The sequence below is a fragment of the Ictalurus punctatus genome, chromosome 5 (genome assembly GCF_001660625.3).
Source record: "Ictalurus punctatus breed USDA103 chromosome 5, Coco_2.0, whole genome shotgun sequence".
In the NCBI taxonomy this organism is placed as follows: domain Eukaryota; kingdom Metazoa; phylum Chordata; class Actinopteri; order Siluriformes; family Ictaluridae; genus Ictalurus; species Ictalurus punctatus.
Genome location: NC_030420.2, coordinates 8,833,143 through 8,845,717, shown reverse-complemented (window position 1 = coordinate 8,845,717; position 12,575 = coordinate 8,833,143). Strand labels below are relative to the sequence as shown.

Here is a 12,575-nt window from a genome sequence, read left to right as displayed (position 1 = left end):
AATATCAGGACCCAAGGATTACCTGAAGAACATTACCCAGAGCATCATATATCCTCCGCCGGCTTGCCTTCTTCCCATAGTGCATCCTGGTGCCACCTCTTCCCCACATAAACAACGCACCTGCACCTGTCCATCCATGTGATGGATAGTAAAAGAAAACATGATTCATCAGACCAGGCCACCTTCTTCCATTGCTCCATGGTCCAGTTCTGATGCTCAAGTGCATCCAATTGTAGGTGCTTTCAGTGGTGGACAGGAGTCAGCGTGGGCACTCTGACCGGTCTGCAGCTACACAGCCCCTTACACAGCACTACGTGTTCTGACACCTTTCTATCACAGCCAGCATGAACTTTCTCAGCAGTTTGTGTGAGTGTATCCCTTCTGTGAGATCAGACCAGACGGGCTAGCTTTCGGTCCTCATGCGCATCAATGCACCTTGGACGCTCATGTCTTCAGTTCACCGCTTGTCCTTCCTTAGACCACTTCTGGTAGTTTATCTGTCTGTACTGTAGCCTACACCCGGTTTTTAATTCGACCCATAAAATCCAATCTGCTGCTGATTTCTCTCGGTGATTCCCAGGTAGATGGCGCTCTCTACGCGCTGCATTTTTACTGGGATCTCCACGTCACTCTCGGTACACAGTTAAGGCAGCGCTTCCGGGATCCATGCGCACACACCCCCCCTTGCGTTGAATCATGGGATGTGCGGTTTTTTTCGCTTTCATATGCGCCCAGTTTTCCCGAGAACACCACTACACTTCCCACAATCCCTAACGTGCTCAGCAATGTGACTCCAGCTGGATGGACTGCTTCCCAGCTGACTGCTCCTCACAGGAGACAGCTCGCATTAACGGGCGAGGAGAGCAGCGGAGAGGAGCTGAGCTCTCCGGCGTCATGGAGTAGCACTACGAGAAATAATAATAATAATAATAATAACAATAATTAAAAAACAGACCTACTCTCGCTTCACGCGCGGACATGTTCAAACGCAGAAGAAACTAAATTATTCGCCCCGACAAAAAAACAACAACCCAGGTTTGTCGGTGACACCCTTGAAGGTTGGATTGAATCTGCGGTGGTTTTCTTCACGAGCTCTCCAAAGATGTCCACAGACAAGATGCTGCACGCGGAGATCGCGCGCCTCTCCAGCGAGCTGCACGAGACGACGCGCGAGAAGATCCAAGCTGCGGAGTACGGGCTCGCGGTGCTGGAGGAGAAACAGACGCTCAAGCAGCAGTACGACGAGCTGGAGAGCGAATATGACAGCGTCCGACAAGAACTGGACCAGCTCAGAGAGGTTATTACACATTTACGTATATATCTAAGCTATTTAAAAATGTGTTTATTAAAAATTCTGCCATGTAGGCGGTTCCGGTTCTAACCGTCAAGCGTTTGAGGGACGGCGTTCACCCTCAGCCCGTTTAACGGTTATTAACCGCGTCGCTACCGGCTTTGTTTGAAATTTCAAACGGTTTTCTGCGTAAATTTATTTGTATTTCAGAACGGTTTCTTATTGTGAAATGTCTTCTTTTATCTGGCTTTCTACTCTACATGGTCACCCGAAGGAAAGCTGAGAGAATAAATTACATTCCTAATAACATCTTGTGGTCTGTGTGATACATCAGTTATTGCTTGGTACCGCGATATTAACGAGTATCGCGATATTTGTCTTTGTAATACTAATGCGTGTGCACGCTATTACATGAAGCTGAATCCTTTTAAATAATAATAACTATTATTATTAGTAGTAGTATTTCACTATAATATAACAGCAGTACGCTAGCTATTATGTCAGTATGCTATGACTCTGGAATTAACACTTGAAAGTCTGAAATTAGAGGTGCTGGTGGGTTTTTTTTTTCTTTTTTTCTTTCTTCATTTGATTTTTTTTATTCTTCTCTATTAGTGATTGATTTGTGAGATCCTTAAAGTATGTTCTAAATTGACCAAATATTATACACAAATAAAAGACTGAATGCAGGGGGGGAGGGAACGTAGAAAGAAAGCAATACAATGAGAGAAGGGGAATACAACTGTGAGGGACATTTCTAGAAAATTCCAGTAAAAATAACAGGGGAGAGATGAGTAGTGGAAGTGGTGTAGCCGTGTAGCCAGTGTTCATATGAACTAATACGTAAAAGTCAGACCAGACATCTTTAGCGCCGTTATGGTCTGTGTGTAGTGACATTTCACCCCAGTTTTCTCGTGTAAAATGTACTAAATAAGCAGTTGTGATTATAAAGCTTTATCATATGACTTCATAGAAAAATGGCGGGCTCGGTTTGAATTTTTTTTTCTCTTAAACAGGAAGCGTTGTTTTCCCGCCTGGAAAGGTTGACAAGCCAGCCAAACGAGTTACGACCCACACAGGCATGCTGGGAATGTAGGATCAGCTCTGCAGATAAATGACAGCTCTGTAGTCTTTTATCGAGCTCAGGTTTTTTATTATTACTTTCTCTACATATCTGCTAGGAAAATTATCCTCTTCGGGCTGATGTTTATAGTCGGAGAAGTAGCCGAAAGGGAGAAGGAGACCAACCGCTGTCGCATCTGTAGTTTAAAGATTAAGTGCTGTAGGATGGCCTGAGTAAGCTGGATGGAATGCAGAGTGTGTGGTTAGCTCTGTTCCTGTTCAAAATAATAACGAGGAGGAGAAGTGTAGATTTGTTCTATTCAGTTTTACACACAAATCCCAACATTTGTGCGATTTGACCTAAAGTGAGTCTCTCAGTGAATCATTTCCTGTCGAATGGAATTAAATGTCTAGTTGTGGATTTGTTTTTTTGCATGAAAAGGCTGGATTAACTTCATTGTTGTTACATGATTATGCACCTTGTCTGATTATGCTTTATATTTCACATTCTGCCAACCGCCTTAGCTCAAAAAGCACCGTTTGGCGTCGGCTTAGTGGCGCCTACTGACACATCTCTCTAAAATGTGGAGTGAGGGTGAAAAATATTTGCTGTTGAGAGGACGAGGGCAAAAAAAATGAGAGAAGAGGCTGTTAAAGCAGTTTATTTCAGTCTAGTCATCTGTCTTTTGTTCTCTCTCCACCGTTCTGTCATGCTTTTTCTATTTCTGTCTCCTTAATGGCGCGCTCTCGCTCTCTCTCTCTCTCTCTCTCTCTCTCTCTCTCTCTCTCTCTCTGGGGTTTCTGCTCAAGCAATCCCCCATCCATTCTGCCCCCCCCCCTCCAAAAATAGAAATGGGGTAATACGTGAGTAAATCTTTCGCAGTGAAAAACATGGCTGAAGGAAAGCAGGATGAGGCTTCTATAATCATCTCAAAGACCATTTTTCTTTTATTAGGAGAAACATTTCCGGCTTATTTTGTGGATCTTAAATAGGACTCATTGATTTCTTGGCTATTTTTGCTGCCCTGACATGTCATGATAACATTTTTGTTAGTAAATTAATAAAAATCGTTTATTGAAACGAGTGTGTCTTCGTGTGAAATTGGCTTTTGTTAATTAGTCAAATTCCAGGCTTTAAGCTATTGTCCATTAGTCAAGTTTAGCTGTCAGAATGTAATATATTTGCTGTCATCTTATTATTAATATTACATTATGGTGTGGAATAACGGACTATTTGACCACGTCAGTAGACCACAGGATAAAGGTTCATCAATTCAGTGTGGAGAAATTCATTTAGTGATCATTCTGCAGATAGTACACGCAAAGTGCTTACATGGTAAAACATGTCACAGTTTATATCTCCCACTGATCCACTGATCTCACAGCAGGGTTTTAACTCTGTCAAGTCTTTTTTTGTTGTAAGAGGAAGGAAGACATACTTTTGAACATTTCCTCTCAGTGGATCAAGTATTATTGAAAATGTGCTGAACGTTAATGACACACACAGTGCAAAAGTTTTGGGCACCCTAAAGAGAAAGAATGCGTGATAAAGGTTTTGAGCCTGTATGGTGTGACACATTTATGAACGTGTTTTGTTTGGAGACTGAAACAGCTGTTGCACACAGTGTTGGCCGAGGCGAAAGGGTCAACAGTTGGCCCGTTTTTTCTTTTCTTTTTCTGGTGTCCATTAAATGGCCTTGGGTTTGAGATTTGATTTTGTGTTAGAAGAAGCCTTTATTTGTCACATATACTTTACAGCACAGTGAAATTCCTTCTTCACACAAGTTGGGGTCAGAGCGCAGGATCAGCCACGATACGGCACCCCTGCAGCAGAGAGGGTTAAGGGACTTGCTCAAGGGCCCAGCTTGGCGGTGCTGGGGCTTGAACCCCCGACCTCCTGATCAGTAACCCATTGACCCTCCACTGCACTGTATTAGCGCTGGGTGATACAAAAATACATCATATCATATATGATACTGGAAGACATTTCTATGATGAAATGCAGGACACTGCAAAAAAAATGCAGTTCTGCCTTTTTTGAACAAGAATCTGTGTAAAACTGAGTCTAATGATATTATTATGTATTGTGTACAAAAAGAAATGATTTAACACTGAAAGAAAAAAAGATTTAATAAAACGGATTGTCAATCAGCAGCTTCCATTTAGTGTTTAATGATTGAAAGTATTACAAGTATTAACATACAAAATAATTAAATATTATGTTTATGTAATTATTAAAATAAGTCATAAAATTAATATCATGATCTCTCAGAAAACTGTATTTTTGCATAATTCATCACGATATGTTCTGTCATCATCTTGCCCAGTCCCATGGTGTATTCATTAAAAAAAAAAAAAAAATTCATTTTGAAATAGGAAGTTAGCGTGGGATGTATGGAGAGGTTTTATTTATTTGATTTATTTCCACACCTGCTAATATTGTTCAAAATGCAGCACACCCCACCAAATCAGTTGATCATGAGTATAATTTGTGTTTGTGGGGAAACAGTAAGCCTTTTGGACAGAGTTTATTTAGATGAAGTGTTAATGACCCATACCAACTAAATTCTTCTAAGTTGGAGGGTCTTCTACAGTATCCATCATTTCATGATTGCAGGAAATATTTCAACATTTTCCAGCTACGCCTACAAAGCCGAGTAAACAGGACATGTAACATAAGTCAATCTGTTTGTAAGATTATAGAGATTTCTATCTGGACTGGGTACCAAGTTTCAGACTGCAGCAGGTATTTTGGACCGGAAAATTTCTCAGTAGAGGATGACTGTATTTTGTCTATACTTATACGTATTTTATCTACACATAAGCCAAATGTCATAGCCTCTCGAGTTAATTTAGTTTGAGGCTGTGTTGTTACTAATGTCATCCTCCCCCAGCAAAATCGAAGCACTTAGTGGTTAGCGCGTTTGCCGCTCACCTCCGGGATTGGCGGTTCGATTCCCACCTCCGCCCTGTGTATGCAGAGTTTGCGTGTTCTCCCCATGCTTTGGGGGTTTCCTCTGGGTGCTCCGGTTTCCTCCTTGAGTCTAAAGTCATGCATTGTAGGCTGATTTGGCATGTCCAAATAGTCTGTAGAGTATGTGCGCGATTGTGGCACCCCATCCATGGTGAACCGCGCCTCGTGCTGAGAGTCCCCTGGGATAGGCTCCAGTTCCCCGTGGCCCCGTGAAGGACAAGTAGTACAGAAAACGGATGGTTATAATGGATGAAAAGCAAAGGAATGCAGTTTGAATACTGTGTTTTTCCTCTCACAGAAATGCAGACTTGTCTATAATCACTTCTCAGAGTCCAGCTTCCTTCATCCTGCCGTTTGCCATTTGAGCTTGTTGCAGTTTGACCTTCATTGATCCCCTTCTCCAGTCTGACTTTGGTCAGTTTTCCTCTGTGCCACACATTACACTGCAGGGAGTCAAACACAGAGGTCATGACCTTTCGTCCTCCTTGACTTAACTCTTTGACAGCTGGTCGGTGTGTGTGTGTATTTATATACTCTTGGGTGGGCTAAACATGTCGGATCTTAATTTAAGACATGGTTCGCTGATGTATGCAAGAGAAATTGCATTTACCGGCAATATTTGGCATAAACTTGATATTGTTTGTCTATTTATGGATTGTTAAAAGCAGGACACTGAAATCTATTATCTATCTATGTATGTATGTATGTATGTATGTATGTATATATGTATATATATATATATATATGTATGTATGTGTGTGTGTGTGTGTGTGTGTGTGTGTTGTGTGTGTGTGTGTATGTATATATGTATATGTGTGTATATATATATATATATGTATATGTATGTATATGCATATTTCAAGCTGAGATGATGCTGTATGTGTGTTGCCCAATTTGATTCATTCAGGGTTTAGATGGAATGTCATGAGGGACTTCGAGAGGCGATGAAGACACACATGCGCAAACACAAACACCCTTCATTCTGTTGCCATGACAAATACCCTTGTGGCATTATGTAGAGTGTGTGAAGAACACAGTGAAAGCATTCACATTTGCGCGCACACACGCACTCCTACGGCTGACACTGCAGCATTGCAGCAGCTGCATGCTGGTATTGTTCATGATGGCCATAAATGTCTTAAAAGGACAATACAGCCTGTGAGACGTGTTCCTTGCTTGGCATTTAGAACAATTGTCCATTAGCTGAGACATGGGCAGGAATTTTAAAAAAAAAATGAAGAAAGGTGCTAATTACACACTTAAAGACAACAGATTTTCTTGGCATGCCTTTAAGAGACTGTAAACAGGTTGAGACTAATGTCGCAAGAGCCTCCTTATTTCTTTTTTGGGTCCAGGTTTTTGGGTCTTAGTGTAATCCTGGCACCAGACACTGGTGTGGGAAAGTTGTAGCAGGTGCCAAGACCAAAGCTGCCTCTTGTACCTGAATAGGCCTCTCTTGGGCTCCTCAGAAGGTGGACACCATCTTATCAAAAGGATCGCTTCTTGGACGTGTAAATCAAGAGATTAGAACCGGCCTCTTATATTTAGCATATGAAAAGACGTGTCCAAATTCCGAATGAGACTGAAGTGAGTGTTAATGATGCAGAATGGATGTTGGAGATTGTCCAGGGATTTTAATTTCTTTTTATTTGTACTGAAATGTTTTTTTGGGGGGGTTGGGGTGTTCCGCTTAACTTTGTTTCTGTTGGATAAAAAAAAATACAATCATGAGATGATGTGTGTGGTTTAGAAAATGATCGGCATTACCAATTAATCAGCACTGATAACCAATTGGTTATCATTAAAAAATCCATGCCTGCAGTTCTTTCCTGGGGTGTAACCCTCGGGAGCGTCTGAAAAGGGTCCGCGGTCATTATACAGTACGCAAGCGGCCTCTAGAGGCGGAATAAAAACCATCACTGGCACATTTTGTTGTGCTATTTGAAGTGATTTTTTTTTCTCTTCCTTTTAGATGTCTTTCTTTTTATTTGTTATTTGGACTATTACTTTTTGGTTCAGTTTGGATATATATCTATTATTTAATATTTACTAATTTATATACTTGTTACATTTGAAAAAGTATAGTACATATTCATGGTAATCATACGGTTTTATTTTTGTAATAAACTTCAACAATATTTTTACTTTGAGTGATATATTTTCATTCAGTATCGATTTTAAAAACTATCGGCTGATTAATCAGTTATCGGCAGATACTGCCCAACTTATCGGTAAAATCCAGTATCGGTCGACTACTGTGTCTGTGAAGGTCTGCTCTGCAAAGTTCTCTGTATTTCTCTGACAGTTAAATTAAGCGGAACGTACACTGAAGTCATGAAAACGCATATGAATGAGTGAGAGTGACAGGAGGCAATTAAGTGCTAATCTACAATAAATGGGTCTGAATGCAGCAGCTAATCTCTGCCCATACAGCCTCAGTCGGCTGGTTTACAGAGACTAGCAGCTTAGCCTGACTATATAAGCCATGTGTGTAAAAGACCTAGTAAGCCTTTTTTTTATTATTATTTATTCTCACGCTGACTATTTCATAATGTGCATACAGGTCTCTCAATGGACTCGAACAGCATTGCTCTTTTTTTTTTTTTTCTTTAACAAATGGGACTTCCCTTCGAAACAGCATGAGGGACTTTCCACAGCCGGGAACCTGAGGCTGATGGAAATGTGAATTAATTCACACTAGCCCATTACCCTACTTATTTACATTAAGTAGTGTGTGTTATTTTTTCCATGTTGCCAGTCCACATGGTAAACATTGTCATTCTAGTTGTTGCTGTATGACTAAACTTTAAAAAAAAAAAAAAAAAAAAAAATCATGAGTCTTCAAGCATGAGTACACTCATTTTCTGTTTGTGTGTGTGAGTGTTCTGCATGGTAAATGTCTGTGGAGAGAACCTTCAGAGAAAGATAGGAAGTGAAGAGGAGGTAATCTGTTTAGCTTAGAAAGGAAGTGTGTCTAAAAGGATCAGCTAACTTCATCCATTATTATCAGCGAGAGCCGTATGTCGTCAGTCAGAGTTCAGATGGCCGCACTGCACCAAGATCCCACATGAGGCCTTTTTGGTCCTTTGGAAAGGTCTTTTGCTTTACATTGGTCTGTGCTTTATGTTATATGATACATCAAGCCAGTTTGATGGAAAACTGTTCCTCTATGCAAATGCAGTTTTATTTGTATAGCGCTTTTAACAAGACACCGTCCCAAAGCAGTTTTACAGAAATATATCAATTCAGGATAAAGACTTTAAATGTATGAATTTATCCCTAATGAGCGAGCCAGATGTAAGGGTTTTAAGGAAAAACTTCCTGAGACAGTATGAGGAAGAAACCTTGAGAGGGACCAGACTCAAAAGGGAACCCGTCCTCATGGGGGTGACACCGGATACTGTGCGACTTTATAAATAAATAAATCCCTTCTTTAAATGTGCTAATACTACATGGTCAGATAGTGCAGTATTTATATGAAGTCTGTTTTGTTGAACTTACCCACTGTTCACTGATGGAGACTTGAGTGCAAAACTGTGGCAATTGTAGTCCTAAGCCATCATAGCATAAGTGTTCATATGAATTTTGGTCCAAAGCCAGCTTTATGGGCTTTAAGTGGTACCATCTTCAGCAGTCTCAGTGATCTTTAGGCTGCTCCATGTGGGGTCATCCTCAGCAGCAGCATGTGACTTCCAATTGATGAGAACTCCAACCAAAAGAAGGGCATCAGGATAGATCGGGCAGGTCCAGAAAGCAGAAGGGGTCAGGATCACTGGTATCTTAGGAGTAGCGTGTGTAGCTCGACAGAGAGGGAGTGATTATTAGTTACGCTTATTGTCATGTAATGGTTAAGGACAATGTACCTTGTGTGAGTGGGGCAAGACTAACTACGGCAGCATAACTTTTCAACAAGCCCAAAAGAACCCATGTCACACCCCTCTTCATCTCCCTCCACTGGCTTCCTGTAGCCACCCGTATCAAATTCGAGGCCTTGATGCTCACGTACAAGACCTTGTCTGGAACAGCACCCTCCTACCTCAACTATCTCCTGAAGGCTTACTTTCCCTCACGCAATCTACGATCAATTAATGACTGATGCTTAGTAGTGCCTACTCAGCGTGGCTCAAGGTCCCTTTCCAGAACCTTCAAACTAACTGTCCCTCAGTGGTGGAATGAACTTCCAACCTCAATCCGGACCACCTAACCAACCCCTAACTTAACAACCCCACATTATCCTTAAAAAAAACAACAAAACCTACTCTGGCACTTACACCTCTACTCTGTGCACTTTGCTTTTCTAGAATTCAAAAGATCTTGTATGGTAGCACCACTTATATTGTTCTCCGCTTGATGTATCACTTTGCTTGTATTTCCTCATTTGTAAGTCGCTTTGGATAAAAGCGTCTGTTAAATGAACAAACGTAAGTAACTAACAGGGCGAGCCAGAAGGTAACGCAGACACGAGGTGGTACTCACTCATGCAAAATCATGTAAAGTGAATAACATCATTGGTGACAGCTTCCAAATGGAAGAACTAGGACAATAGGGATCATTCACGTCTCCAGTCACGTGCTGGTTTCCAGATTTCTTACGTAAACACTTCAAGTGAAGCTCTAGTGCAGGCTGCGGTACGGTCCATTATTAACCATTTTATGTGCAAAAAGCTACAAACGTTTCCTCTATTTGTTATTAGGGAATAAGTATGTAATTATAGAGACAAGTAGCTGTATTTAAGAAATCTTAAATTGAATATCCTTTTCAAACACCACGCACTTCCTGCTATGTTTTTATTTCAAATTGTAATGCGTTTGAAATGCTCATCTGCTTGTAACACAGTGGAAACTACATGCAATATAAAATTCATTCTGTGCTTTCAGTATATAATGTGAAGAATCCTGCAGTCTTGTTTGAGAAATATACTGTGATAGAATGACCTCAGATGTCTGGATCACATTGCACAGACAGTATGAACATTTATGTATGTATGTGTGTTAGCTATAGCTGTGCCAGTATCGTGTTTATAAAAAAAAGAAAAAGGATGTTAGTTACGCCTCAGAAAGCTGCACTTAATTCACTTATGACAAACCTTTTTTGGTTGTAATAATAAACATGTATTACATTCACTGCTTATTCCTGAACTTGTCCAGCATCTCTCTCAAGATACTGCCCCCTTTTTCCCCCTCCATTGAATTCCTGCTTCCTGTTTACTTCAGTAAGGGGCCCTGAGTACTGAGGAGCATCCGGGTTGGGGGTGAAATAGCAGTCCTGAGGGGCGGTGAAACCAGGAAGAGAAGACATGATAATTCATTTGGTTCTGTGATTCTGGTTGGCATGCAACATGACAAATGTCCTTACAAAAAGAAAACCGTTGTGTGAACAACCAAAAATAGTACGGTCGTTCAATATACTTGAGTGGGGGTCGGGGGATTAATGTAATTAAACATAAAATTAATGTTGATGGACTAATTAATGGAGTTACTACTTCTGTGTTTACTTCCTTGCTTATATTTAGCTTTTCTTTGATGAAAATTTATATATAATATAGCTTAAATCACAAACCGTTTCAGCTTGACTAAAATTCATTAAACCTATGCTGCTTCATGCAGTCCCTGGATTTAGGAATGATCATGGATGCTTTAATCAAAGGTATATCTCACATAAAGAGGTATTCCATCTGCTGATATTTTTTAGAAATGTTTTCAATCTAGCACGTTGACTGCAAATCAGGAGCTTCCAGCATATGGGTAAAAGCTAAGATTATACAGGTCTGTGTGAAATGTACTATAAGAAATCATGGCTCTTTTGCAAATTTAAAAATGGGGAAAAAAAGCTGATGGATTGAGAAAAATACTACAGTTTTTTTTTTTCTTTTCTTTTTTTCCTCAGCTCGTGTCATCCAGAGAGCAAGTTGTACAGTACAGTATGTGGCGTCTCAGACCCCCAAGCTGTGTTCATGTAATTGTCACATTGGAAACAAGGCATTGTAATGTTTGGAATGGAACAAAGTGTAATAGACCCAGCAGCAAATTTTCAGCGGTGTGTGGGAAGTGCTGTGGTGAAAATATTGAAAATGCATAGTGGTGGATTTGTAACTTTTCTTGAGACCCACCCCTTCACCCCCCACCCCCCCAGAATAAGAATAAGTGTGTGAATGAATGAGCAGGTGGTGGTTACTGGTATACCACACTAATCACTCTCAGTTCCGAGCAGCATGAGAACACAGAGAGAAAAACAATTATCTCTTCTCACTCTTAATCGTCAGGATCATCAGGATCCACCCTTTAATTTTCTCCTGGCAACGGTTCTAATCGCACATGATAAGATCTACATAGCAGGGCGAGTTTGCGTGGGAGAAGGTTGCCATTCCTGTTCGTCGCACACACCCTGATTGCAGGGTGACACCTGCGGGTGTGTGATGACCAACCCACAACCACCACGCAGTGAAAGTAGAGCAATAATCCAGTGCTGTCATGGTGCCAGACTCTAATTTCAGCCTGTTTGGTTTATATCCACCTCATCCTCAGGCTTATTGATTTAACAGGAAGGACTTGAGACCAGAGGCACCAACAATCTCTGCTTCTTCCGTAATGTCTCTCTACATCGTGAGAGGTCATTTACGGCAGAATAAGATGCATTTGCATGTGAAACAGTAAATGAGAACTAGGTGCACATAAGGAACTGAAGATTCCTTCACTGTGATACTTCACCGCATCGTGCCCTAATTTGTATAGAATCAAGAAAATCTCAGTTCAAATCGCAGCTCCGTCTCTCACAAACAAGGTGAATCTTAAATCTCAATCAGCTCCCTATGTAGTGATCTAGGTAGTATATTGTGTACATGAGTTCAGGCACTGGTAAGGACCCTGGCTCACTGCACATTGGGACACCGATGACTCAATTTCTGTGGACTATGTACTTGTGTTGTAAAACATCACTGCTGGCATTTATCAACAGCAGGCAGGCAGCTGATATCTTTCTGACATTTATACGTCATATAAATTTGTTAGCTTAATCACATTCGTTTCTCTTGTGGTACTTGAAGCAGGATCGTAGGCTAGCTAGACATTTAAAATTCGTTAGACTCGAACAAGTCGTATATAGAACGTCAAATAAAGTTAAAAACCGCTAACATAAGTAATCATTTGAGAGCCACAACAATGATCAACAAGCTCCGTACATTTGTAGATGAGAGTTCATCCGCCATGTTATTATTTTTTTTCGAGCTGAGAAGCTTCAGAAAAGATGACG

The 12,575-nt window shown here is 40.8% G+C and overlaps 1 protein-coding gene across 3 annotated transcripts in view; it reads left to right on the top strand.

Moving 5' to 3' along the window:
* Positions 1-736: 736 nt before the first annotated feature.
* The window catches only part of zgc:171572 (protein bicaudal D homolog 2), a 51,179-nt gene continuing 39,340 nt past the window's right edge, over positions 737-12,575 (top strand). The window contains exon 1 of one of the 3 annotated variants that reach the window (XM_053680174.1): positions 737-1,297. In XM_053680174.1, the coding sequence (XP_053536149.1) occupies positions 1,103-1,297 (195 nt within the window). In that variant the 5' untranslated portion in view covers positions 737-1,102. The remainder of the gene's footprint in view (positions 1,298-12,575) is intronic. The other 2 variants (XM_017468200.3, XM_017468201.3) reach the window with 2 other exon arrangements.